Source organism: Dacryopinax primogenitus, assembly GCF_000292625.1.
Source record: "Dacryopinax primogenitus strain DJM-731 SS1 chromosome Unknown DACRYscaffold_19, whole genome shotgun sequence".
In the NCBI taxonomy this organism is placed as follows: Eukaryota; Fungi; Basidiomycota; class Dacrymycetes; order Dacrymycetales; family Dacrymycetaceae; genus Dacryopinax; species Dacryopinax primogenitus.
This window is the reverse complement of record NW_024467216.1, coordinates 636510-661548: the sequence shown is the minus strand read 5'-3', so window position 1 is coordinate 661548 and position 25039 is coordinate 636510. Positions and strand designations below refer to the sequence as shown.

The window sequence follows — 25039 nt, the reverse complement described above, 5'->3', positions numbered from 1 at the left end:
CTTGAACATTCATCCCTAACTGGAATGTACAGGGGTAGGGATATTTTGCCGCGTCTGCCGCGTTGGCTGCCGCGCAGGACGGGCTACTCTACCCGGCCGGTCAACACACATTCTCACTCACCGTTCAATATTGCTTGAAAAGTAGTTTGGTAGACAGAACAATAACATTGGCATCCCCTGTTTGTTTTTTTGTTGTGGTTGTTTCATTAAAATATTGAAAACTTCACCAAATCGAGCAATCCTGAGAACACTGTTGAATCACGTGAGCCGCGCCCCCCTGCGCCGCTCACGTGATCGAGTTGCGCGGCGTTTCACCCACTTAGAATGGGATCTCTGCAGTCAACTTGTGAACAGCGCGGCACTCCTCGGAGCGGGGTCCTTGCCCCTTTGGTAATGACATCAAAATATCTTGTTACTTTTCAATGTAATCATCAACAATTTGCCCACACATCTGGAGTCCCTGTCTGCATTGGAATATTGGACTATATTATTACTTTCCACTCAAATAATCAGCGGCTTATTGATGTCAACACTCGACTTCCGCCCAATTGGGACCCTGACGCGGCCGCGCGCGGCTCAGCGCGGCAATTCCTCCCAGCCCAAAGTAAAGTGACCCTGACTTGAACATTCATTCCTCACTGGAATGTACAGCATTTCGTAGCCACGATCGGGGCGATAAGTTGTTTCCACACCGCTCTTTCCTTCCCAACCACCATGGCCAAGCGAGAATCTTCGGAAGACTGGTCGTCATTCTTCGACCCGACGACGCGTGTTCGTCGCGGTCTGTGTCCCGTTACCCTCCAAGATGGGATCACGGAGAGTCATGCACTGTACTTTGGCATGTCGCTCATTCAGGATGTGAAGCCATGCTGATGGAATCCTTTCAGAGCAGCATGGCTCCGGGCCTGAGAAGATAGTTCTCATCATGGGATTGAACTCGACGTCTTTCTCCTGGGCACCTCAAGTCGACTACTTCGCTAAAAACCCGAGATATTCGGTTCTGGTCTTTGATAACCGCGGTGTTGGCCACAGTGAAGCACCTAGAGGACCGTACACGTCAGTGTCACTTCAATAATAGACAATATACCCTGATTTTCTCATGTGTTTAGCACACGGGGCATGGCTGATGATGTGCTGAAATTACTGGACTACGTGGGATGGAACGGCAAGCGCTCTTTGAACATCGTTGGGCTTTCACTTGGGGGCATGATTGCACTAGGTGAGTTCCCGAGGCTATGTAAATGCGTCTCTTTAATCATTGAACCTAAGAGTTGCTCGACCGCATCCCGGAACGCGTGATCTCCCTGCTGCTTGCAGTCACCACCGCTGGTAGCAGGCTACCTTGGAATAACGTATCACCGGTATGACCTGGGTCATGCCCTTTCCGAGATCATGCCTGATAATGTTCGTTCTCAGTGGAAAGGTACATCAACGCTCACGAGAATGCTATTAGATAAGGATCCGAAGAACATTGTCCGCTTGGCGATGGAAATGATCTTCCCTGTGGAATGGCTGGATGCGAAGATCGACGGTGACGCAGAGGATCAGACCAATAGAGAGGCGATGAGACAGGTGAATCGTTTTCTGCAGTCCTCCTGAATTGTAACTGACGAGTGGACCTAGATGCTACTCGCTCGACGGGAAGTGACACGCCCCCAGACCACAATGGGTTCCATGTCGCAAATGGCCGCTGCCCTGATGCATTACGTATCCCCGGAACGCCTTCACAAGATATCCAAGTCGATACCCAAAGTAACTGTCCTCACCGGGGACGAAGATAACCTCGTTGCACCAAGCAACTCTTTGTACCTCAGCAAGCAGATGCCTGAAGCCGAATATGTGGTCTGGGATCACACGGGGCATGCACTTCAGCAGCAGTGGCCTACGCGGTTTAGTGAATTGGTGGAAAGGAACATCAAAGAGGGCAAGGAAGTCCTCGCCTCAGGTACCTTCGACGGATAATACTCTCTGTGATTGCAGGTGTAATTATTACATACTTACATATGCGCTGTTTGGGCAAGTACCATTTTGCTCGTATTCATTCAATATAACCAAGGGAGTCCCTGCACGCCCTAGGCAGCATTGTATTATTGTTAAATCTTCTCATTGCTTACGCTGCCTGACCCTTCTAGTTTCCATCATGAGTTAACACATATACCCTTGTTAACACCAGATCCCACACCACCAAACACTGTTCCTCAACACTATCTGTCATGGGTGACATGAATGTGTGGCATTGACTGATATTCAGCTGTGCGAGGGCAATGGATGCTCAATAATTGTAAACACGAAGACATAAAACTGCCGATGTAACTATCCTCCACAATCATAATCAAAAGAGACCTCATGATACCACTACATCCGCTTTCTGCGTGACGGAAGGCCCTTGAACCTCCTTTGCGATGCGTCAGCAGCACCAAGATTGAAGCTTCCTCCGACTGCAGGTGATTCTAGACCCGTGGTACTCGCGCCATCTGCGGTTGGCCCAGTTGAGTTGAAAGCAAGAGGTGGTGTGCCTGTTGGAAGACCGCTTGAGCTGCCTCCAAATGGCGAAGGCTGCGCGGTTGGCCGACTGAATGAGAAGGCTCCTGCGGCCGGTGGTCCGAACGTAAATGCCGACGGCTGTACGGGAGGCGGCGTCGATACTGTGGCGGGTGTTCCAAATGCTGGAGCAGAAGTGGTAGTCACAGCACCATTCGTGGGAGGTCCCTCGGATGATGGCTTTGAAAATGGATTACCGAATGGGGAGGCACCAGAATTCGCACCAGCAAAGGGATTAGAAGACAGGCTGCTGGCTCCACCGAAGTTGAACGAGAAACTTGGTGTGGAGCTCGGCCCACCAAAAGGATTAGAAATCGGCCCCCCATCCTTATTGGCCGAGCCTAATGCAGCACTACTAAATGCGGTTCCAGCTGTTGTGCTCCCGAAAAGATTTGCAGAAGGAGTACTAGGTCCGAAGCCCGAGAAAATTGGCTTGGACGGTGGCAGGCCACTCGGCGTTGTGGTTGCCGCACCAAGCGGGGTCATCCTTTGCTCACGAACAGGACTAGTCTCCATTTTGTCTGGTGACGAGCCCTGAGCGGCTGGCGTTTTCGGTTGTTCGGTAACTGTAGGTGCCGCACCAGGCGTGAAAGGAGCTTGCACAATTGGTGCGGTCTTGCCGAAAAGAGTGGCCGGCTTTGCGTCGCTGGGCCTAAGTAACGAGAACGAGGATTTTGATCCATTCGTATCGGAGGTGGTCAATCCAAGACTGTTAGCTGAAGCTTTCGAGACACCATCAGCAGTTCCAGCGGCACTTCCGAAGGCAGTACCAAAGGCACCGAAAGACGGTGCAGCTAATGGTGCACCTTGAGGGGCATCCTTAGTTTCACTCTTGATAGAAGTCACTTCGGGCACTGTACCGGTCGAAGGCTTAAGGGCTTCCTCTTTTGGTTTCCCGAATGCATTCCACGATGGTGGGGTTGTACTTGAGCCAAATGCCGAGCCAAATGCAAGCGGCTTCACCCCTACGTCTGCTTTCGGACCGAACGTCAGAGGGATAGAGTTCGAGGTTGTGCCGAATACGGAAGAGTCAGGTGTCGACTGCGCCGTTTGTTTTTCGTTTTGTCCAGCTTCACCCCCGGGCGTGGTTGCGACCGGTTTTGAGAACATCTTGAAAGCGCTGGTATCCGCACCCAGAAGGGGCTGGTTTGTGCCAAAGAGGGTTCCCGATGGCGCGCTTCCAAAAGGGTTGGTTCCAGAAGGTGAGCTTCCAAATGGACTGGAGGAAGGTGTGGAGGTCCCGAATCCCGAGAAAGCAGGTTTGGGCACCGGTGCCCCTGTAGGGGTCGGTGTTTGCTCGACACCCTTCAGCAGCTGGCCCGAAGGAAATGCGGTCGAGTTACTGGTAGACGACACAACTGGTTTGTCGGGAGAAGATGTACTGGCTACTAAAGTGACAGGCATTGCTTCATCTGACTTTGGGGTAATAAATGGTCTAAAAGGAGAGGGACCATTACCAAGGCTTGAATTCGATGAAGCAGCAGCAGGGTTAAAGGGTGTAGACCCCACAGGTTTCGCGGTGGTGAAGGAGAACATGGGGGGCTCCATCACCTTGGGGATCTCAGCTGGTTTGAAAGCAGGCTCTATTGGCTTAGGGTTCTCAGCAGGCGGCGTAGGAGGCGCAGATCCTGTTTTAAGGATGGCATTGAAAGGGGAACGCCCAGCCCCAACAGAGGTAGAAGGCTGCATCTCAGTCGGTTTCGGCATGCCAAACTGTATGCTGGGTCGTGCCCCGGAGATATTAGCACTGAAAACGAGGGAGGTTGGAGCAAGGCTTGAGGACGGTGCGGCAGTGATTGCGGCGCCAAACGGACTGGGAAGAGGTTGAACATGTGCGGCCTATGAGGCGGTCAATATCAAGCGTGTGTCACGAGAAATAGTTCACAGGCGTACTTTGTTTTCCAGACGCGCAAGTGCGTCCTTGAAGAAGTCCTTTGTTTCTGCAGGCTTGAACGACACGTCTACACTGTCTGCAGCCAGGGTGGGTGGCTTGAACCATTCGGCGACTTCTTTTGCGTCAAAGGATTTAGGTATGATGGACTCTGGCTTTTCAGGGTTCTCGGCCATATCATCGTCTTCATCGTCTTCGGGCATCCTGAAGACGTTGGTGCCTCGCTTTACTGGCTGAGACGCCACTTGAGATTGTTGCTCAACTTTCTTGCGCTCGCTTCTGGCCGCAGCCTCATGATGCCGATTAAAATTTTGCCTTGCCGCGCGAAGACTCGATTTGCCCTTGGTATCGTAAGAATCAACAACTTTGAATCCAGAGTCGTCAATAGGAACAGCAGGAAGGGAGGGAGGGGGAGATACGGCCGACAAGTCGACTTTCGGAATGGGTATCATGGGTTTGGAGGGTATAGGTAAGATTGTTGGGACGGAAGCCGGCTCCTCAACCGCCGGAGGTTGTTCTGATGCATTGGGAGCAGTTGCGACTTTCGGGGGGACCGCGGGTCTTGATGATGGTTCTCGGGGCGCAAGTTTCGGGGCTAACAGACATCAGTGTTGACCCTAGAATGTTGAAGCAACCATACCTTGATTAGGTGGCTCTTCGTCAGTGACCATAGCAATGTCATTCCCAACTTCCTCGACCGGACTAGCTTTTTCTTTGCCTTTCGCAACTTTTGGTGCAGGGCCCTCTGCAGGCGCAATAGGGGTGGTTTTTGAGGCGGGGCCCTTTCGGTTGGCAGGCCGAGCATATGGGTTCGCACCACTCGGTCTGTGCGTGTCGGGGATTGGAACGCGAATGCGAGAAGCAGGAAGGACAGGAGCCCGGTTATTAGACAATGGTGTGCGGAAAGATTCCAGGGCACGCAAAATCTCTTCGGCGCTATGGAGAGGAACGTCAGAGCTTGCGGCAGCTGCAGCTGTTATAATAAGATGAGCACGAGAGCCATGGGTATAATGACGTTGGATACACACCCCGCGATGTTTGAATACGTGAACGTGTTTCACCCTTCCGGATGGGACGACTCGTATCAACGCTCATCCTGTCGCTCATCACGCTGCTCTCTCTGCTCAGCGGTGCACAACTGTTCACCACGTTACGAAGCGAGCTTGCTCCCAAAAGTTGGTGAGATCCTCCACGTGCGAACGGACTGCGAGGAGTGAGTCCAAATCTCTGAGGCTGCGCGCTTGTCAGACGGGGCATACACACACGTTTGACACTTACCGAATCGGTGGATAGCATATAGGACCTTGCCGTATCCATCCGCGAGGTGTACGAAGAGGAGCGAGGTAGTCGACTCTTGTCCTCCGTCTCTCTTCTGTCCATATCCACGAGATCGGTTCCGGAAACACTGCGTTGGTAGCGAGGATCATAGCGCTCCTCTACGGTGCGTAGAAGCGGCGGAGGCATGAGATCCCGACTGCTGGCAGATGTCACCGAAGGGTGTCTCTTCTTGGCCAGTGAGGCAGCCAAGTCAGGAACATCCCCGTAACCCCTTACGGAAGGGCCAGCTCGAGGAGGACTATGCATGCGGAGTCTCTTTCGGCGGTATTCATCGGGTAGAGCAATATCATCGTTTGGACGACGTTTTGTCTGCGCCTTCGATTGTGGTTCACGTCGAATGGCAAGGGGTGATGTTTCCTGAACCATGCCGCCCTCCTCAGCCTCTAGCTCCATATCTCCTCCAGGCGCCTCAACTCTCGCTTCGGAATCCGTGCCTCTTAACCATCCCAAAGGATTACTGACAAGCCTCGCAATGTTACCAAGAAGGCTGGTGCTGCGGGTAAGCCCTCCTTGTTGCACTGGAGAAGGCGCGTAGGGGCGTTTCGACAATTGGGTTGGGGGTATTTTGGCTACTGGGCGGTCGTACGGCTTTCGATCACGCAGAGACGCGTGCGGTGCGCGCTCTTTGGGCATGATAGTATTGATACAGAGGGCGAGCCTCGACAAATGTCAAAGAAAAGAGAAAAATCAGAGCAGACTGAGTCTATGTTGGTCCCCGTCGCGAGTGGGTGTGTGGGGACCACGACACGAGTTGAAAAGTTGATGCCGCCAGTGCAATAAGTGTGGAAGCAAATCATCCTTTGTCAAAAATACCTCCGCCGACTCCTCCTGCAACTCAGCAGGTGCTTGTTTAGGTTTACAAATCTAGGTCCATTTGAGACCCCTTATCGAGTGATACTCGGGTTGCCCCAGGGAGTAGCAGTTGAATAATACTGGTGGTCTTGTGCACGGCGAATATCCTTTGATAAACAAGCTGCATGGTTCACAGTACGGAAGACTTACACAGAAACAGCAAGAGTGCGCATAACAGAGAGAAGCCTGATATAGCAGTCGAACCTACCGACGGCTCTTGACGGGTGCTTTCGTACTTGACTTCTTTTTCCTATCATCATCATTATCAGACTCCGCCCGCCCATTGCCAAACTTCTTTCGGTCTGATTTCTCCGCCTTCTTCTCCATTTCATCCCAGTCATCGCCCGTGCTTGCGTCGGAAACTTCACTGCCCTCGTCAGCACTTGCATTTTCATCGTACTCACTCTCGTCGTCGTCGCTTGATGGGCTTTCGTGGTACGCGTCGGATGACATCTGGAACTCTGATGCAGAGTCTGGCTCTTCAGAGTCCTCATCCTGTACATCGTCAGCAGAAAACCTATGCTCACAACGGTCTGCCTACCTCCTCATCGCCCCGCAGGAAGGCCCATCCACCTTCATTGAAAAATTCGTATGGATCTTCGTTGATGTGCTTCATGATGGGACCCCACTGCAGGTTTACAGGGCCTTCCGAAATAGGAATATCCATAGAGCTTTTATGACAGTAAACAAGGGCAAGCATAGTAATAAGACAGGGCGCACTTTAGCCATTCCTTTACCGGATCCAGCTCCGACATAGGAATTGAATTGATGTGCAAAGGTGGCTTGGTGAAATCTTGGAATACAATGACCATGTCGAAATGCTTGAGACCAAATTGTACACGCTCAAGATGACACAACTCGACTTCGTCCAAGGTGACAACAACGAAGGGCGTATCGGATAAATGAACCAGGCAGGTCATAGTTGGCTGCAGCCGAACGTTGGTTCGGGCCGGCACTCCTTCAAAGCTGAGCTCCCGGAATGGGATGTCAACCTCCAGTGGTTCGTCGCTCTGTGCTTTGTCAGGCGCCTGTAGAATCCATATGGTGAAGGAAACCCACGGCTTCTGCAATCCTGTCAGCAAATTGGTGAAATTCTCTATTGAGTTGCTGCCGTCTCTTTCGCTCCTCTTGTTCTAATTCAATCTCATCCTCGTCCCCGTAACGATACTTGCGCTTGCGATTTCCTGTTTCGTCGAACTGGACATCCGAGGCTTCACGGTAAAATTGAACATCCTATGAGTGCTCAGCAGCGAGTTGGGTGATTAACGAGGAAAATCTTACCTTCGTCTTTTTCTTTCCAATCATGATAGGACTCTTAAGGTGGATGTGGATGAGAACAATAAGCTCGTGATCACAAGGCTGAAAGAAAAGGTGCTTGATGTTGTTGAACAGGATCTCTACATAATGGCAATTAATAGGGGCAATGATTCTCAATAAACCAGCTCACGGATCTTCTGGCCGATCGGCGTGTGGAACCGCAGTCCATTCTGATGTATCTCGAGCTCGCCTGGCATCCGCTTTCCTTCCGCCTGGGGGCGAGCAAATACCTCTAGCAGTTTCGGTGCACGTTTGCCTATTGACGCGTCAATAGTGAAAAAGGCAGAACAACTTCATCGGCGTACTTTTCACTTCAATTAACTCCTGATCGACGACGTCCATTTTGTCCCGCTTTTCCGCTTCGAGCTTCGCAACCTCCTTCTTCAAATCCGTGATTTGACGGCATAAGTTGTCAAAACGGGCGGCATCTGCACTTCGGTACGTCACAGAGCGGATAAAGGTCTTATCCGGATCCTCGAATGGCTATCAAGGCGAAAGTCAGTGAAGAACTCAACCAGCAATATTGGGATGTGCGCACCGTATCCTCTTTCTTGCCAGCAATTTGACCCGGTGTCTGGAAATTGATACGGAGGTATGTAAAGTCGCCCTCGTTAGACTTGTTGGCGTTCTTGATGGCATTGATGTGAAAGGGAACCGCATATCCGTACACCGGTAAAAGTACGGTGCGGCTACGGCGGTCTACATGTATCTGCAGACGATGAGTCATATGTCGAGAGAATAGCCAGAAACCATGATTACTCTGAGATCTTCCACTTCTTTGGGCAGCGCAAGCTCTCCCTTGTAACTCGCGTATCGTTTGAATGATTGCTTTCCATCTTTTCCATCTTTGTCGCCAACAGCTTGAAACTTCTCCAAACCACGCTCGTGAAGTTGCTGAAAGAGTTCACGTTGGTGCACCTCGATTTTCTTGGCGACGCTTTCGTCCACATCGCGGCCTTCGCCGCGCGTCTTGCCACGAAATGCCTTCTTACCTGAGGTTGCACCTTTCACAGGTGATGCTCCCTTACCTTTAGATTGGCCCTTCCCATTAGAAGCGCTTGAAAGCTGCTTCTTGGTAGGCTTGACATCCGCGTCTTCGGAGTTCATTGCGTATAAGGCCTGAGAGTATGGTGCAGGCGAATGGGTCCCGTTGGCACTAAGAGGTGGTAATGGCTAGAGCAGCCACGAACGCGCCCCGCGTCTTGGACGGCCTTCAGAGTTGGAGCTCCGGAATCTAATAGATATCACGTGACATGTCTCTGTACACTTGTAGTTTGAAGCGAATCCACAAACGTACTTTGCCATATTCACTGGTGTAAGACAATGCATCCTACATACTGGCACATCAAAATGCTGTTGTATTCTGGTCCCCCCCTTCCCCCCTCCAATACTTTTCAAGGCCGAATATGAGCAACATTGATGACACTACAAGCGCCTCAGATTGTAAGCAAACAAAGTTTTGAACTGTGCAAAGGAGCTTCATTGTGTTCGCAAGCTGTCCCCCAATACCTTCAGTTCTTGCAGTGATGTACCCGAAGACAAGGTTCTGATACGCCATATTACATCATCAGTCAGTTCCAAAATGCAGTGAACGTGATTTATTTTTGGTCGCGTAACGTACATACAAGATCGTTCAAAATGAGAAGTGACGATACATCCAGATCATGGTGAATACACAAACCAAAAAACATCGCGTGCGTTCTTAACCTATTGTTAGAGCAAAAAAGGGAAGGTGGAAATCCACGACGTTGTATCATACCACAAATGCACCATTTGTCCAGCAGTTTTGATTACTTCAGGAGGGCATTTCCGCGCTCACAGGCCGTAAACAAAGGTCAACTTCTTATCGGCATAGCGCGTGGCATCCTTGTTCTCGCGCTCGAGCTCCTCGGGCGTCATATTGGCAACGATCTTCGCACGGGTATGGTTGACATAGCGCAGGTACAAATTCACCACGACGTAACCGACCCAGCAGCAGCAGAGAAGGACGAGGGAGATCGTGAGAGGATAACGGTAATCGGGTCCGTACTGGGGAATGTAGATCTCAGAGCCGATGATACCGCCGATGTTGCCCCACCCGTTGATGGCAAGAACAACTGTACGCTTGCCAGGTTCGGGCGTGTTACCAGCGATCCAGGCTGTGGTGATTGGCGTGGAAACGAAAGTTCCCATGAGCAGGATAATGAGGCCGCCGTAGCGTCCCTTTGTATTCTCCAGGGGGATACCAATGGCCAAGGCCAGCCCAATGATGACGACGGTGACACCGGCAAGAGTGTGGTAAGTGCGCTCCTTAAAGCGGTCGGAGGAGTAAGCCATACACAGCACGGTGATTGCACCGATAACATAAGGTGGGACGGTCATGAGGTTCGCGAGAGCTCCGGAGTACCCAAGGCCCTGCACATTTAGTCAGTCCCAGTGACAATGATTTTGGGAACCTTATTTGATGATCGCACCTTGACGACAACAGGGAAGAAAATGGAGAAGCCAGCAGGGCCCAGGGTGGCGAAGATGTTGCTTGGGAGCATGATCCACATCTTCCAATCTTTGAATGCCTCGACAACATCACGCCGCGAAAGACGGAATGTAGAATCGGTGTTGGCTGCAGCGTCAATGACCATGCGCTTATCGGCGTAGTGACGCTCCTCCTTCGTCAAGAACCATGCACGGCCAGGACTGACAGGGAGCCAGAAGGGAGTGACAATCGCGATGAGGATGGAAAGGACACCCTCGATAATGAACAGATACTGCCATCCCCACAGCTTGCCGTTGATACTGAAACATCCGTATGCGATAAGACCACCGAATCCCCCGGCAATGGCGAACGCGAAGTAGAAGAATGCGATACGGAGCGCGAGATTGTGACGCGGATAGAAGAGCGCGATGTATGACGTGGCTGTCGCGAAGAAACCAGATTCTGCGACCCCAATGAGGAGACGAATGGCAATCAGTTGTCCCTGAGTCTTCACAAACGTGTGTCCCAAAGTGAGGATACCCCAGCACACACCCATCACGCCGAGCCAGTAAGATTGGCCGACCCGCTTGCCAATGGACGCGGATATCTAGGAAAACGGCGTCAACCGTTTGTCGTGGTTGTAAATAACAATAACGTACAGGCATGAAAGGGACGTAGGTCGCGAAGAAGAGAGTTGTCGCCGTGTTGACCGAGTTTGCTGGGAGATTAAGATCCGTGATGAAACCGTTTGTCACCGCATTACCGACGTTGCTGCGATCGAGACCATTGAACAGGTATATCAGCGCGCAGAATGGAACGACCTTCATAAGGTCAGACAAGTTTTCATTTCGGCTGTATCAGGCTCACGAGAAGATCAAACTTCAGGTTGAGGCTATTGTGTGCCTTCCTTTCCTCAGGAGTGATAGGATGGTAGCCCTGCTGGCTGCTGGCTGCGAGTTCGGCTTGGAGCTCACGGGCCTTCGCCTCATCGACAGCTTGCACTTCACTGACTAGCTGCTCGACCTGGACATCTTCTTGGATGACTTCGTAGTGGAGTGCGTCTTCCGTATGCACCCTGTTACGGGTGACATTCTCCGTGTGGACAGGGATGTCCTTCTCAGATGGGGTGGAACTCATCCTTGGGGGTTGATTCAGCTGTGCAACTTCTTGAGATGAGGGGGGTGGCAACTGCAAGGATGCGCAGAGGCGACGACTAGTCGCTTATTTGGGCATTTCTTGTACTCTGTGCTTCTCTCAACGTGGTTTAGAGTCGCTCGAAGGAAAGAAGCCTCACGCGGAGGCGGAAGTTTATCAGGGGTTCACGGCACCGGCTTCCCCGCACCGATTGTCAATCACTTGGCATCCCGCCAAATTTGGGGTTGAGTGGAGGGGTAATTATCACCCGCCCCTTCTCGACTGCGACCTTGTCCCCGACTAAATTGAGATACCCCATATTTACCCCAGCCCCGTCTATGTTATCGCACACGAAGTTCTCTCAGGCTTCCAAGACCAAATCCGGCCTTCTCGTTGGCTATCACACCACTCTCAGCCGCAAGGCTCCTCAACATCTTCCGCCCAAAGCTGAGTCGGTGGTGGCTCCGACAATTCCGGCGTAAGACACAAACACCATTCTTGTTTTTCTGTCTGGTATTTTCTCCGGGGTGAGGTTTAGGCCCCGCAGGGACACGCGGGGCCCCGCGTGATCATTGGTAACATGGGACGTATGACAGGCAAGCACGCCGTGTTTCTTCCAAAGTTTCAGGACAAGGCACCCGATCATCGATGCCGAGTTCGAGTTTTCCCGGTAACCACACTCAACTTAGTCCAAACCCTAATGGCCGCCTGAGTAATACTACGGCTAAACCGGAACACGTGAACCCGCCTCCCCTCCACACCGCCGTGTTCTCATGACCTGTACTCCATGCCGGATTTACGCAATAAGCTTATATGGAGGCCTCAGGGGCGAAAATCCCTCATAGGGAAGCAAAACGGAGGCAAGCCCTTTCATGGAAACGGCAACCAACGTGATCCGTTGTGGAGGGGTGGCCCGCCCCTGTCGTTCTATCTTTGGGCGCGTCGGGACCCCGCCCTCCGGTATTTGGCGGCCCGTGTGAGCGCCTGTTCGCCGATTTCCCTGCTTAGCATTGCCGACCTCCGCCTGCTCCAACCAAATTTCTGGTCATCAAGTCCAGAACACGGCACGGCGCCGCGGGGATCTGACGAAGACTCGGGAAGTTTCATCAGGTGGATCGTCTTCGATATGTGGAAATCTCGGACGTTCGCTCCGATGGGCTCAGAATACATATATCGAGCATGTCACGCCGACAAGCATCCCTTGCGGCTTGATAACCTTGTAGTACTTGCTCGTATCGCCCTTCATCCTAGTCAAAATGTCGGCCTTTGTGAAAATGCCACATGCGCCGACCTTCGAGGCCGAGACGTACGAGTATAAGCACTATTTGGTGAGTCGATTGAACGTGCACAAGCTCCATATTCTAACCCCTCTTTGATGTTAGCCCAACTATCCTGTTCGTGATCTCGAGCCTCATGTTGAGCTCAAGATGGCCGATCGCGGTTTCAATGCCGATCCCGAGATGAAGGCGTTCCTCGGCGCTGCGACCAAGGTCACCAATCTGACCGCTTGCATCGGCACTGAGTTCGAGGGTATCGACCTTCGCCAGCTGTCCGATAAGCAGAAAGACGAGATGTAGGTTGATTTTCTATCATATCGGCTTCCTTTGATCGTTGTGTCACCAGGGCTTTGTTCGCTGCCAAACGTGGTGTCCTCGTCTTCCGCAAGCAGGAGATTTCAATCGAGGGTATGCTCGATCTCGCCAGGTACTGGGGTCCATTGCACGTGCATTCGACGACCGGTCATCCCGCCAAAGGCCCAAGCGATTTTGCCCTGGACGCCGTAGTTCGTAAGTGTAATATTCGCCAGGCGTTGATCAGTCTATCTGACTCTCACTCAATAGTCGTGTGGAACGACGGAACCAAGGATGTCGACCGCATTAACCATGACAGGCGTTTGGCTTGGCACTCTGACCAGAGCTTCGAGATCAACACCCCCGGCCTGACCTCTCTTAAGGTGATCACCAACCCCCCTGAGGGGGGCGACACCATTTGGAGTAACTCGTTAGTCACAATGCCGTTCTTTTTACAGTGTCATCTGACCGCGGTGACTACAGAGCGGCGCTTTTGTCTTCCTTCTCCCCTGAATTACAAGAGTACCTCTCCAAGCTCAGCGCGCTTCACAGCAGTGACCGTCAGAAGAAGGGAGCTCTGGACCAAGGCATTTACATCCGGCGTCCGCAAACCGACTGCATCCATCCCGTTGTTCGTGTTCACCCCGTCACCGGTATGAAGGCGCTGTTCGTCAACCCCTCCTACACTCGTCGCATCGTCGGCGTGCCTAAGGCCGAGTCCGATATGATCTTGAACTTCATCTACGGACAGATCTCGCTCTGTGAGGAGTTCAAAGTTCGCGTCAAGTGGGAGAAGGACAGTATTGTCGTTTGGGACAACCGTGTTCTCTGGCACACGGCCACTTACGACATATACCCATACAAGCGCCATGCTCTTCGGGCGACACCGGTCGGTGAACGCCCCATGAGCGTGAAGCAGTATATCAAGCAGTACGGCAAGGAACCCACTTCTTGGGACGAAGAGCGCTTGAAGAAGCTGGGTGAGAATCCTCAGGCATTCCTTGCCACCTATAAGGATCCCGAACCGCTGTAATGGTTGTATGTGGTAATATCTCTTCTCTTCTCCGCACTGAGTTTGGTACCATCATGCCGTAGCCCGTCTGTACGAATCACATGTGTTCCTTAGTTCCTTTGAGAATATACCGAAAATAAGGGCAACGCGAAGGGCAACAAAAAGCCGCTGGCGCCTCGGGGGATTCACGTGATGTTGTCATCACGATCACTAGCTCGGCGCGTCCTGTCTACTGTTCACAACTTGGCACCTGCCAACCACCAATGGAAAGATGTCGGCGCAGATAGACTTAACTCTGGACGTTCTACTAAAACACGAAGCAGAAGGGCGGGGACGCATACCCACGATCCAGCACTATATCAAAACGCAAAAGCAGTTCGCGCAAATATATGCAGCAGAGGGTCTCGAGGAGTACGCCAAGTGGTCAAACCCTGAACAAGTGCCGTCATCGGTTCCTTCTATCACTCCCAGAAGCCCCCTACTGGCCGCCCGAATTGATCGTCAATCGCATGAAGCACCGGTACCGAAAGACGATGGCGAACGACCTGTGACATCTATCCCCGACATCCAGCCTAGCGCGGCCCGGGCCGACTCACGGTATCCTTCGACTCCCCCTGCGAAGCACAAGTGTCAGAGGTTACGCCGTCACTACACCCCGGATGAGGAGCATGATCGTCGTGAGTAGTATGATCATTATGATTAAGGTCACTACTGACGTTGGGTTTAGGCCTCACCGAACGTCGCGAGCGTCGCCGTGCAAAGGCAGCTATCAGGCAGAATAAGTTCACAGGAATAAGCCCACGAGTACCGAACGAGACGATCAAGAAATCCGAAGTGACTCGAAAGCGAAAGAAAGAGACAGAACCATTGTCTTTTGAGGAAAAAGAAGATATTTCATCAACTGATGAGGTCGGCCAAATGAACGTGAGACAGAAATGCAGGAAAAAGAAGCAGAAAGTCGGCCCCGTTGCCATTGGATTGCTCAACAGCTTGGCACCTTCGAACATTCGGAGAGATAGAATAACTGTGTGTATTCCTTCGCTTCGCAATATTGCATTACGGCTAACCGGGATTCAGCTTCAACCACCTTCCACACTTGGCGTGTTCAACAAAGGGAAAGCCTCCGCAAAAGTGATGGTGAAGGAAAAGACGGGCAAGAAGACGCGTATGAACTTCGCCTGAATGTGATTCTCTGTTAACTCGCGAATAGGTGGCCGCAGTATTGTTTTCTCAGAGACAAAGTTTCTGGGTAAAAGACATCTCTCCCCTGCCTTCTCCAGCAGCTCATCTGAAGCCCCCCGGCACCCTATGAAACAAGTCTCGAACTACTTCGCCTTCCCTGGAAAAGAAACTCAAGCTCCGCCACGTCCTGCAGTTTCAGAACGTTCCTCGTCTTCCATCGTCTCGGCCTGGTCCCGCTCCTCGCTTGGCAAACGAACAGCATATATCAATAACATCCGTAGCAACGCGCAGTGTGAGCTTTCTACTTCGCCCAGACTGACGATTCCTCTCCCTGAGACGCGGTCATCCAACCTTATCGAAGCAGCAAGGAATTCCGACAGTGGCCCACCGTCTACAACGCCTCCTCCCGCCCAGGAATCACAGCTGGCGATCTCGGATCCGGCGTCTAACCCCAGCATGGAAAACGCACGTCTGACTAGCGACGCGCAACTTCCCATCTTGTTCTCGTCAAATGACCAGCCTGCTGTACCTTTTGCCCCATCCTCGACCTCTTGCGAGACTCTTGACATGCTGATCGCTGCTTGTGCGGACCCTGTTCTTCCCATCACCCATTTGGCACCACCTGCTCCTGATACAATGTTTGGTACAATCGCTCCCGATCTTCTCGGTCAAAATACCAACCGATTTCTGCATCATTCCACGTCTGATGCCGTGCTCATCTCTGAACCGTCGGATTGCGATCTCCACGTAACAAACGCGCTGTCAGATTACTCTCCCCTTGATGATGGTGAAGTCTTTGACAATCCCATGCCTCTGTCGTCTGAAGATTGTACCGTCGATCCACTGGATTTCTTGGATCAAGAGTCTGGTCATGCCTCAGAAGTCGGGTTGTGTCTCTTGTACGATACTTGCGCAGAGCAGTGCTATCAACCAGAGCTACAACATGACCATCTCCAGCCCCATATCAGCTTGCCTAGTCACGGGTATACCTCTAATCAGCCCGAGGAACTTATGCCCTCAATCGACGATCCATATAACCCTGCTTTACTGGCGACCAGGGATAGTTATCCGGAATCCAGCGAATTCGTTTCTGGCGCTGTCTCTGGGGAGCACTGGAGTTTATACGACGACCACTGCTATCCCCAAAATACTGGCTTGAGCTCTGGATACCACAGCTCGTATGAAACCGATAGCGACACAGAAGAATATAGCAGTGACATCCTGGATGACTTCACCGTCGGCCGCACACTACTAGAGACTGGCCCGATGCCTGCAAAGATGGACATGGACTGGAATGCTGACAGGCCGTTGTGGCCGAGATACCGTGTGTAACTCGACGTCATAACGCAGGACGTGTTTGGATTCTTTTCTTTTTTTTTTCCCTTTTTGCTCTGGCGGTACCTGAATTCTCTCTCACTCGGTCCCGGCGCATTTATTCTCTACACCATTGTTTGCACTAGGGGCTACGTGACCTCGTACCATAGGCCATGATTAAAGGTTTCGCTGTGAGCATTCAACGTTTTATCTCCGCAACTGTGAAGTGTTGCCCACACTCCTTGTCAGTATAACGTTGGTTGTGTTCTATTACCTCAATATAAGTGTGACTGTGTCTTGATCACAACTTATCGGCCTGTGAAAACCTTTGGCATTTAGTCTGCGGCCCTGACCGATGTGCGTGACTGTCCCAATCTTATTTCAATCTCGACTCTTCGATTCAAACTGCGAGGAAGGGGCCAGCGGACCATTCAAACACGGTGAGTATCTCTCGAATACTTGTCTGCTCCAAAGAAGTGGTTACAACGGCGATCGATTCTTTTTTCTCTTAATCCCCTTCGACGACCCCGCACAATACGGGCGATGCGATTCCGAAAAAGTATGTTTTTGGTGAGCTCAAGGATCTGAAAGGTTCTGCGCGATCAAGCTCGACAGGCAGATCCAGTCCAACCTGCGAAGCTCTAGGAGGCTGTAAAATGGGCTTCGCCCATCGGCCGCCTCGCTCCCTGGATGATACTGCCATCCCTGCCAGGGGTCTCAGTGTGTTTAGATTATCTGAAGTCCCTGAAGACCGTGCTTTGGATATATCCAAGCCGGCTGGAACGAGGTGGGAATTCTGACACACCCACTCTTCCGCGCGCCTCTGGGGTGAGGCTCGGATGCTGATCGCCCGTTGTACGGGCAAACGTGAATCAACAAGACACGTTTCTGCGACCCCGGCGTCAGGATGACACCCGAACCCCGGGCACCAAAAACGGAATCGTCGCTGAGCCCCTCAAGGCGCCAACCCACCAACCCGCCAATGCTTACCACGCCGGGGTCAGGATCACACCCCAACTCCGGGGAACAAGAACCCGAAAATTTCTCACCCTCGGACCGTCCGAACTCATGCTCCCCTACACTGGCTGTGCCTCATGTCCAAGCGGAGTTGGATATATCCAACGTGTCGACCCTAACCGACTTGGATAATCTAAACGCACTGAAACGTCTGTCCTTGCGGGATCTTAACTATGTAGGGCAGAGGTGTGTTCATGATGTCTGGCTAATTCAACTTTACTCCCTCATTTTCTCATTTTATTATCCTCTCGTTCTCTCACGGAGAGTGAGACTGCGGGGTGATGTCTGAGCGAGCTCTGGATGGTTTTTAGGCGCTCGTGCTGCAGTATGAATAAGATTGGCATGGGGGTCCCGAACGACTACACTGGGATCCGTGCGTTGGAAGACTATCGGCCGACAAGCCTACTCCTCAGTACCTTACACTCTACTCAAACTCGGACTTCCTTACCCGCGGTCTGAAAAGTGGTGCATCTGTCGTCTACGAAGTACTGACATCACCCACAACTTCCCGAAGCGGTCACACACATGCTCGCTCGAACGCCTATTATAAGCCCGGCCTAGCCCTAGGGCCAGACCACTGAGAGAAATAACCTTTAGCTGTAAACTTCAGGGGTCCAATGTTATTCCATCGTCAAGAACCACCCCAGTATTACCGACTCATGCGGGGACAGCGGATTAACCAGGACAAACAGCTCGGAATAATTTCTGTCTCGGGTGGCCCCGGAGCCGAACGCCTAACGGAGTAAACACACTCCGGTAAAATTGTCGATTAAGGTTTGCCGGAGACTCCAAGTTTTCCCCTGCGGGGCTCGGCACAGCTTATCGCCGCGGAAGAAGGTCGGCTCCGAGCTGTTACATGTTCGGGGATAAAGCCTGTGCGGCCCGAAGCGGAGGAATTTTCTGGGGTTGTTGTATCAGGGCTGTTCAAACAAGGGCGTGTTCTTCAACTGATCTCTGACCAACTTTCCACTCCTCTGTGCTCTTGTGTGCCTTACTTTGTTAACCCTGGCTGTTCCCCACATTTAATTCGAGGGTGCCCCTGATGGTCTGGCGCCATGGTTAATCAATAATATCCTTCCTGCCGCTGGCGTAATGGGCGCTCTCCTCATGCCGTGCTGTACTTGCCGACTCACCCCGCAGTGTCTAGGCCGGCCTAAGCTGCAACACACGCAACAAAGATAACTGGGGTGTGTCCTTAACTTCAATTACAGGTTTTGATTTGTTTAGCCTCGAACGAGTGAGGGATTTCGGGGTTGCTCCTCTATGCTGCTTAGGACGTTCCATGTTTATGGTGGGGCGGCAAATCGCTGCTCTTGAGCCAGAAATGCGTATATAAGCGCACTATTCAACGCAGACGAACAGCATCGACCTCCTCAGCCTCCCAGCCAGTCGCACATCGTCCGAGCTCTCATATCAAAGCACACTATGTACTCCCTCGTCGCTCTCCTGCTCGCCTCTCTGGCTCTGGCCCTCCCCGCTCCTCAGGCCTCCTCCTCCTCCCTCGAGCCCACCGTCTTCACCGGCCGCGCAACATGGTTCGAAGTAGGCCTCGGCGCTTGCGGGTACACGGACACCGATGCAGACTACGTCGTCGCCCTGAACGCGCCCCAGTACACATCAGGCGACTTCTGCAATCGTTTCCTGCTCGTTTCCAACTCCGATACGGGTGCCAGCGCGGTCGCAAAAGTGAGGGACGAGTGCCCCGGGTGCGCGGAGGGGAGCTTGGACATGAGCCCGGACTTGTTTAAGGCTCTGAGCTCGGGAGGGTTGGACGAGGGCGTGTTCCCTATCTCGTGGCAGTTTTACGAGAACGGATGGCAACCGGCCAACTAGACTAGGCGCAAGAAGGCATCGCGATAGCGTCATTAACCAACGACTCAACGGCATTTCTTCATCGCACTTCAACGTACACATCTATCAGCGCATCGCATCGCATCGACGCCGCGATCGCCACACAAAACTGTTCAAAATCAAATAGCGAGATAATCGCTTGTATGCCACACTAGTTGTGTATCTTAGAGGGCTGTATATATTGGGTATTGATATATTTGGAATAGATGATGAATAGACACTCTTCATGCATCACGCGTCGTGCAATACACTACCCTTATTAGCAACTCTGGCGATCCACATGCCCTATCGTACATGTAGAGGAAACACACAGAACTAAGGATACGCAATCCATGACAGCATTCGTATGCCACAATGTCAATCGCGCATATCGGACATGTTTTTCTCCTGTATTTGGAGAAACGCCGATATGCGCCATCTTACTCCTATGATTTGGAGCGCTACAGCTTAGCCTTCGGGGCTGATTCCATATCGCGAAGCACACGCCGGAGGATCTTTCCCGATGCACTGTCAGGTATGAGTATCAACATCCTCTCTCCGAGCAAACACAAACCCTTTCGGAATAGTCTCGATACACACCACACCTATAAAGGGCATCAGCTAATTATCCGTAGACGGGGAAGAGCACGTACCGCCTCTCAAGTACTTGTGCTGCGGAAGATGAGTATTTTGCCCGGATGCAGTAGGCTAACTCACATGAGCGACCTTGCCCTTCACCCATTCCTGTACCTCACTGGATAGCTTTGCCTGTCCCCGTGCATCGAGGGTGCCCAGTCCACCTTTGGGTACGATGTATCCCCTGACGGCGATCAGCTTGGGCAAATATGAGATGTAAGGACCGCTCACCTTGGTACTTCAGTGGCTTCAGCTTCTGACATCAGGCCGATGACAGCTGCGTCTTGCACTTTTGGATGGGATAACAATAGACCTTCGAGTTCAGCGGGGGCAACTGCGAACGCGTTTCAATCACTACACCCCACAAATTGGCATTGAGCGCACCTTGGGATCCCTTATACTTTGGGGACAGAGGTCAACGATCGGCAACAATGGGTAAAGTTGGCATACCTTGATCAACTCTTTCTTTCTATCAACAACGAAGTAGAACCCATCTTCATCAATAACGGCAATGTCTCCCGTCTTAAACCAGCCATCGGGCGTGATAGTCGCTTTGGTAGCCTTTTCATTTCGCCAATATCCCCTGTTCACAGATGAGAACTTTTCATGACCGCTACACCAACGGACTCGCCTCATGACAGTGGGACCTTTGATCCAAAGCTCACCTGGCTGGCCGGGTTCAACGTCGGTCTGCTCGTCCTCGCCTACAATGCGAGTCTGCATATTCGGTAAAGCTCTGCCGATAGAGCCTGCCTTAGGCTTGATTGCCCACGTAATCATGAGATGCGAAGTGGAAGTCGTTTCAGTCAAGCCATAACCTTGCATGATCAATACGTTTCCACCGCCTCGTGCTCGCAGGCGATTCTGGGCACGCAACGCGAGATCTGCTGATAGTGGTGCAGCGCCAGAGAAGAATAAGCGCAAAGAGCTGAAGTCAAATTTGTCCACAAGCGGGTGCGTGGCAAGCAATACCAGTATGGGAGGTACGACGTAGGCGAACTAGATAGAGTGAGCTTGGTGTCATGGCTATACAAGGACACGCTACTGACCGTAATGCGGAACTTTTCAATTGTGCGGCAAAAGCTGTTCAGTTCAAAACGCGGAAGAATGACCGTCGGGGAGCCACGAAATATGTTGAACATCAGACTCTGAGACCCGATTCAGTCAACAGCTTGCGCAACCATCGATAACACTCACTTGAACAAGCCCATAGATGTGGAACTGTAGAAAGAAAGTTTAGCAGCGATTAGCGCAAGTGGAAGGTCACAACATACGAAAGGTAGTATGGCAAGAATAGTGTCGGAGTCGTATATCTCAGAAACAGACACTGTGGTTACAATCGAGTTCACATTGAAGTGAGTAGTCTCCACGCCCTTCGGAAGCCCACTTGTGCCGGAAGAGTAGGGAAGAAACAGAGTCGTATTGCTTTGCATGCCGTCGAAAGGCTCGGGCTCGGCTTTCTGCGGTCCAATTAAGTCGTCTAGTTTGATCCAGTTTTTCAGGCTCTCGTCAATACGGTCCGAAAACGCCATGAGTACAATGCGTCTTTTTGCCTCGTCCTCGGAGACCCCAATGCTCTTGAATGTTTGAAGAACGGTTGGGAGCAAAGTAGGATCGACGAAAACATGCTTCGAGGTTGAGTTGGTGTACTGATAAGCGAGTTCTTGCGCCGTGAAGGTAGCATTTGTGGGAGATACAATAATGCCCGCAGCAGTCTGCCACTGGAGTATGAGTCTTACGAATAGTAACGAGAATAGAGAACTCAACGGCAGCCAGTAACATGACGGGATACTCTAAGGTGTTGGGGCTAATAACCAAGTCAATATCTCTTTGCGATGATACCATAAGATCACGCACCTGAATACCGTGACTACGTCGCCCCGACGCAGGGGATGGGCGCCCTTCTTCGCCAGGCTGTTCCGTAACCCATACGCCAGCGACAGACACATCTCTTTCAAGGCATCGCGTGTTAGGCGTCGTGAACCGTTCGTTCCATCAATGAAAGCGACCTTGTTACCAGGAATAGGACCACTGAAAACGTGGTCAAAGACAGAGCGGCGCGCAAATGAAAGATCAAGGGGAGGGAAATGTGAGTTGTATACGTGCATGTTGTGGAAAGTGGCTCAAGGGGATAAACAAGAGAACGAAAACACGAACACAAAGCAGACTTATAAGGACTCCCCGGCCAACCCCCATATCGATGTAGTATTTCGGAGAAACTTCCCTCCTCGAGGCGTTCAGACGGTACGCTGGGCCCTACATAGTGGTTTGAATGAAAGGCTGTATCAAATAAGAGTAACGTACCTCGGTGATGCCCGTAGCACACTTTGTCAGAGTAAATGCCAAGTGTTTTCACTGTGATCGGGGCCCACTAAAGGGTTCAGACCAACAGAAGCACCGCATCAGGCATGTAATCCAACATGGAAGAGTTTGGGCAGCGCCTCAACTTCGAAGACGATCATTCGGCCAGTAGGCGGCGATATCTAATAAGCATATCATATGGGGCAAGGGTTCGTAACGCAAAGAATGTAGCAGAGACTAGAGCACCAATTGTAAGAGCATACCCGTGTCCCCAGAACAACGCCATAGTGGCTCACCGTATGATGCAGTTAAGCGCCCGATATTTCATCCATCACCCGTCCGCTTGCAGGCATCTGTTCCGGTCCAAAAGTGCGCGGCTAAGGGTCAAGGCTTCTAGGATGTCCGTGGGGTTTTCCTTCCATGTCGCTAACGTACGGCGCATAACAACGCTACACGAGTTCGGTCGTGTGCGGTGGAGCTCTGAGATGACATAAGCAGACAGTCGAAGAGGTGGTTATGGTCCAGAGATGATCCTCACCAGCCAAGTCGGGATATGTGTTGTGCGTGTTTTGGTCACGTGAACGGCGGCTTTGGGCAATCCGCCATGATCGATCGATCGATCGAAAAGCTTCGTCTGGGCGCCTGATCCGGGTGAATCAGGAAAGGTTGTTGTTTCTCTGGCGGCTCCGAGTTTCCCCGGCCGGCTGGGCCGGTGTAACTTCGGCTCCGTTGATATCGTCGACGTCATAGTCACCTTGAGAGAGTAACAGTTCGGTAGGCTCGTGGTCGATAAGAGAGCTTTGAACTCTTTGTCCAAGATATTCAATATCATCGAGTAGGGTTACACAAAACATAAAATACCAGCGTTGGCAAAACAAGGAAAACAACGAAAGTAAGGGTAAGCAACGAAAGACAACAAGACGATAAAGAAAGCAACCGAAGCAACAGAACGTGTACATCTCGAACTTCCACCCCGGTTCTTACCAGGACCATATCAATCACAACATCATCAACCCTGTCCGCAGACAGCGCTATCTCCGTAACTCGTCCGTGAAGCCTCATGGCCGCATGGTATTAAACATCCGATCTCCCTGTCCGCACGTCAACAACGCACATAAAGCACTGCAAATAAAACGGACGCACCGTATCCCCCAACCCAGGGGTGATGAGTCCTTCTTCCGTCAAGCCTGGATCGACAGCCGCGACCCATATCTACGCCGTGTCAGTATGCCCTGTGCAGCATAGGAAAGGGGGGGTGGACGTACATGCAAGTCCGGGAACTCGGAATGGATCCTTTCTAGCCCAGGTGCAGAAGCTAGCACCGCAAGATAACGGATATTCTCAACTGTACTTCGTCATTGCCTGCCTCACGACCTCAGCCTGTCAGGGGGGCTTACTTAGGACACCCCATTCTGCCTGTTTTTGAGGTCAGTATGTAGGAAGAAGGACGGGATGAGAACGTACAATCATCGTTATCGCCGCACAGGCAGTGCCGCCTGTCGCAATCAGAGGATCGACGATGTACACCAGGTCGACCTCGACGTTCTCCGGCAGTTTGGAGTAGTCTACCGATCATGCACGTCAACTACGGGAGGAACCAAGGGGTAAGACATAGCAAGACGCACATTCCACAGGCTGCAGCGTCTCCCTCTCCCGGAAGAGGCCTATATGGAAGACGTTCGCATCCTGGAACAGCTGGAGCAGGCCCTCGGTCATCCCCATTCCTGCGCGGAGGATGGGCACTACCCCGATGCGGGAGGCGAGCAGCGCCCCTGTGGTCTGGGTGATGGGGGTTTGGATGGGGATCTGGAACGTAGGCAGGTCGGAGGATGCCTCGAACGCTAGGAAGAGGGAGATGTCCCGCACGCCCTGGTATTTGGTTAGTACTATCGGTTCGGGAGGTTGGGGAGAGACGTACTTCGCGGAAGGTCTTGGGACTAGCAGCGGTCGACCTGAGTGCCTATAGCACAGTTCAGCGGATTGAATGCACCAGGGGGGAGGACTCACCGTAAGCTTCGCGCTGATAATAGGATGCCGGACCAGATGCACATTCGGATTGAGCTGGAGCACCGTCTCCCCTGTAATCGGATCCTCCGACTCAGTCGTGGAGTTCGGGGAGAGGGAGGCGAGCAGCGGGTCGGTGGCTGGGGAGAAATGATGGTATCGGTGGAGGAGGGTCGGATCAGTAGGAGGAGGAGTAGGTGCTGAAGTTTCCGCCATTGCTATTGGATAAATTGGTGGATTGGTTGGTGGTTGAGAAGAAAGTAGGAAAGTAGCAGTTGTTTGTACTTGAGGATTGGTCAAGATGGTTCGGTGTCACGATGCGACGGCAGATTCCCTTCTTGCAAGGGAAGATATCAGCCTTTCAGAGGGGCACTACACCGACTGACTCGGGTACATGCAGTGTATTGTGAATGCTGTATTTACCGGACAACCAAGTGTAACTAGAATTGCAAGCCGCTCACCCGCCGCCGGGCTTGTTCGAAACGGAGCATAGGGGATCAAGGATCATGATACTGTTATACCCGAAGGAGGCGGGCGGGCGGAACATCTTCCCTCTTGGTGGACTCCGGCGGCTCCGGCATTGGAGGGCGGCCTTATTAATGGGGATTAGAGCGTATGCAGCGTGGGAATAAGCTGAGAAAGCTGGA

General features: G+C 52.0%; 8 protein-coding genes across 8 annotated transcripts; 4 read left to right on the top strand and 4 right to left on the bottom strand.

Annotated features, from left to right (window-relative positions):
- Positions 1 to 682: 682 nt before the first annotated feature.
- Positions 683 to 2155, top strand: DACRYDRAFT_24533 (alpha/beta-hydrolase). The gene is made up of 6 exons (XM_040773718.1): positions 683 to 838; positions 888 to 1056; positions 1110 to 1219; positions 1270 to 1361; positions 1417 to 1572; positions 1624 to 2155. The coding sequence occupies exons 1-6, from the start codon at positions 715 to 717 to the stop codon at positions 1960 to 1962; spliced, it is 990 nt and encodes a 329-aa protein (XP_040625402.1). The 5' UTR covers positions 683 to 714; the 3' UTR covers positions 1963 to 2155.
- Positions 2156 to 6719: 4564 nt separating this feature from the next.
- On the bottom strand, positions 6720 to 9113 carry DACRYDRAFT_24532 (SPT16-domain-containing protein). Its single transcript, XM_040773717.1, has 9 exons — positions 8699 to 9113; positions 8478 to 8648; positions 8245 to 8422; positions 8070 to 8195; positions 7904 to 8019; positions 7682 to 7855; positions 7343 to 7632; positions 7164 to 7293; positions 6720 to 7117 (listed from the first exon to the last, which is right to left on the bottom strand). Exons 1-9 carry the CDS (start codon positions 9044 to 9046, stop codon positions 6827 to 6829), a joined length of 1824 nt encoding a protein of 607 aa, XP_040625401.1. The 5' UTR covers positions 9047 to 9113; the 3' UTR covers positions 6720 to 6826.
- A 439-nt stretch (positions 9114 to 9552) lies between these two features.
- Positions 9553 to 11565, bottom strand: DACRYDRAFT_24531 (MFS transporter). Its single transcript, XM_040773716.1, has 4 exons — positions 11259 to 11565; positions 11051 to 11212; positions 10393 to 10998; positions 9553 to 10333 (listed from the first exon to the last, which is right to left on the bottom strand). The coding sequence occupies exons 1-4, from the start codon at positions 11526 to 11528 to the stop codon at positions 9755 to 9757; spliced, it is 1617 nt and encodes a 538-aa protein (XP_040625400.1). The 5' UTR covers positions 11529 to 11565; the 3' UTR covers positions 9553 to 9754.
- A 1216-nt stretch (positions 11566 to 12781) lies between these two features.
- On the top strand, positions 12782 to 14129 carry DACRYDRAFT_110945 (TauD-domain-containing protein; the record flags this gene model as incomplete). Its single annotated transcript, XM_040769150.1, has 5 exons — positions 12782 to 12853; positions 12908 to 13098; positions 13149 to 13312; positions 13367 to 13526; positions 13580 to 14129. The coding sequence occupies 5 exons, from the start codon at positions 12782 to 12784 to the stop codon at positions 14127 to 14129; spliced, it is 1137 nt and encodes a 378-aa protein (XP_040625399.1).
- Positions 14130 to 14379: 250 nt separating this feature from the next.
- On the top strand, positions 14380 to 16622 carry DACRYDRAFT_110944 (uncharacterized protein; the record flags this gene model as incomplete). The annotated part of the gene is made up of 4 exons (XM_040769149.1): positions 14380 to 14785; positions 14836 to 15134; positions 15186 to 15273; positions 15319 to 16622. 4 exons carry the CDS (start codon positions 14380 to 14382, stop codon positions 16620 to 16622), a joined length of 2097 nt encoding a protein of 698 aa, XP_040625398.1.
- Positions 16623 to 18858: 2236 nt separating this feature from the next.
- DACRYDRAFT_24529 (barwin-like endoglucanase) lies at positions 18859 to 19655 on the top strand. Its single transcript, XM_040773715.1, has one exon. The coding sequence runs from the start codon at positions 19047 to 19049 to the stop codon at positions 19452 to 19454; it is 408 nt and encodes a 135-aa protein (XP_040625397.1). The 5' UTR covers positions 18859 to 19046; the 3' UTR covers positions 19455 to 19655.
- Positions 19656 to 19709: 54 nt separating this feature from the next.
- DACRYDRAFT_24528 (acetyl-CoA synthetase-like protein) lies at positions 19710 to 22591 on the bottom strand. The gene is made up of 15 exons (XM_040773714.1): positions 22392 to 22591; positions 22245 to 22343; positions 21945 to 22118; positions 21855 to 21894; positions 21362 to 21802; positions 21285 to 21308; positions 21137 to 21235; positions 20719 to 21086; positions 20538 to 20670; positions 20472 to 20487; positions 20319 to 20421; positions 20169 to 20271; positions 20105 to 20123; positions 20026 to 20056; positions 19710 to 19979 (listed from the first exon to the last, which is right to left on the bottom strand). Exons 3-15 carry the CDS (start codon positions 22034 to 22036, stop codon positions 19913 to 19915), a joined length of 1536 nt encoding a protein of 511 aa, XP_040625396.1. The 5' UTR covers positions 22037 to 22118; positions 22245 to 22343; positions 22392 to 22591; the 3' UTR covers positions 19710 to 19912.
- A 626-nt stretch (positions 22592 to 23217) lies between these two features.
- On the bottom strand, positions 23218 to 24608 carry DACRYDRAFT_118757 (UDP-N-acetylglucosamine 1-carboxyvinyltransferase; the record flags this gene model as incomplete). The annotated part of the gene is made up of 8 exons (XM_040770654.1): positions 23218 to 23479; positions 23532 to 23600; positions 23654 to 23733; positions 23786 to 23804; positions 23853 to 23953; positions 24014 to 24257; positions 24307 to 24348; positions 24396 to 24608. The coding sequence occupies 8 exons, from the start codon at positions 24606 to 24608 to the stop codon at positions 23447 to 23449; spliced, it is 801 nt and encodes a 266-aa protein (XP_040625395.1). The 3' UTR covers positions 23218 to 23446.
- Positions 24609 to 25039: the final 431 nt, after the last annotated feature.

Coding starts and splice junctions, on each gene's coding strand:
- DACRYDRAFT_24533 (XM_040773718.1), top strand. CDS start 715: ATGGCCAAGCGAGAATCTTCGGAAGACTGGTCGTCATTCTTCGACCCG. Junction 839..887: donor GAGTCATGCACTGTACTTTG/GCATGTCGCTCA, acceptor GAATCCTTTCAG/AGCAGCATGGCTCCGGGCCT. Junction 1,057..1,109: donor GCACCTAGAGGACCGTACAC/GTCAGTGTCACT, acceptor TCATGTGTTTAG/CACACGGGGCATGGCTGATG.
- DACRYDRAFT_24532 (XM_040773717.1), bottom strand. CDS start 9,046: ATGAACTCCGAAGACGCGGATGTCAAGCCTACCAAGAAGCAGCTTTCA. Junction 8,020..8,069: donor GCCGATCGGCCAGAAGATCC/GTGAGCTGGTTT, acceptor GCCATTATGTAG/AGATCCTGTTCAACAACATC. Junction 7,118..7,163: donor TCCTGCGGGGCGATGAGGAG/GTAGGCAGACCG, acceptor GACGATGTACAG/GATGAGGACTCTGAAGAGCC.
- DACRYDRAFT_24531 (XM_040773716.1), bottom strand. CDS start 11,528: ATGAGTTCCACCCCATCTGAGAAGGACATCCCTGTCCACACGGAGAAT. Junction 11,213..11,258: donor ACCTGAAGTTTGATCTTCTC/GTGAGCCTGATA, acceptor GACCTTATGAAG/GTCGTTCCATTCTGCGCGCT. Junction 10,334..10,392: donor TCTTCCCTGTTGTCGTCAAG/GTGCGATCATCA, acceptor CTAAATGTGCAG/GGCCTTGGGTACTCCGGAGC.
- DACRYDRAFT_24529 (XM_040773715.1), top strand. CDS start 19,047: ATGTACTCCCTCGTCGCTCTCCTGCTCGCCTCTCTGGCTCTGGCCCTC.
- DACRYDRAFT_24528 (XM_040773714.1), bottom strand. CDS start 22,036: ATGTGTCTGTCGCTGGCGTATGGGTTACGGAACAGCCTGGCGAAGAAG. Junction 20,272..20,318: donor GAAGCCACTGAAGTACCAAG/GTGAGCGGTCCT, acceptor GATCGCCGTCAG/GGGATACATCGTACCCAAAG. Junction 19,980..20,025: donor ATCGAGACTATTCCGAAAGG/GTTTGTGTTTGC, acceptor CATACCTGACAG/TGCATCGGGAAAGATCCTCC.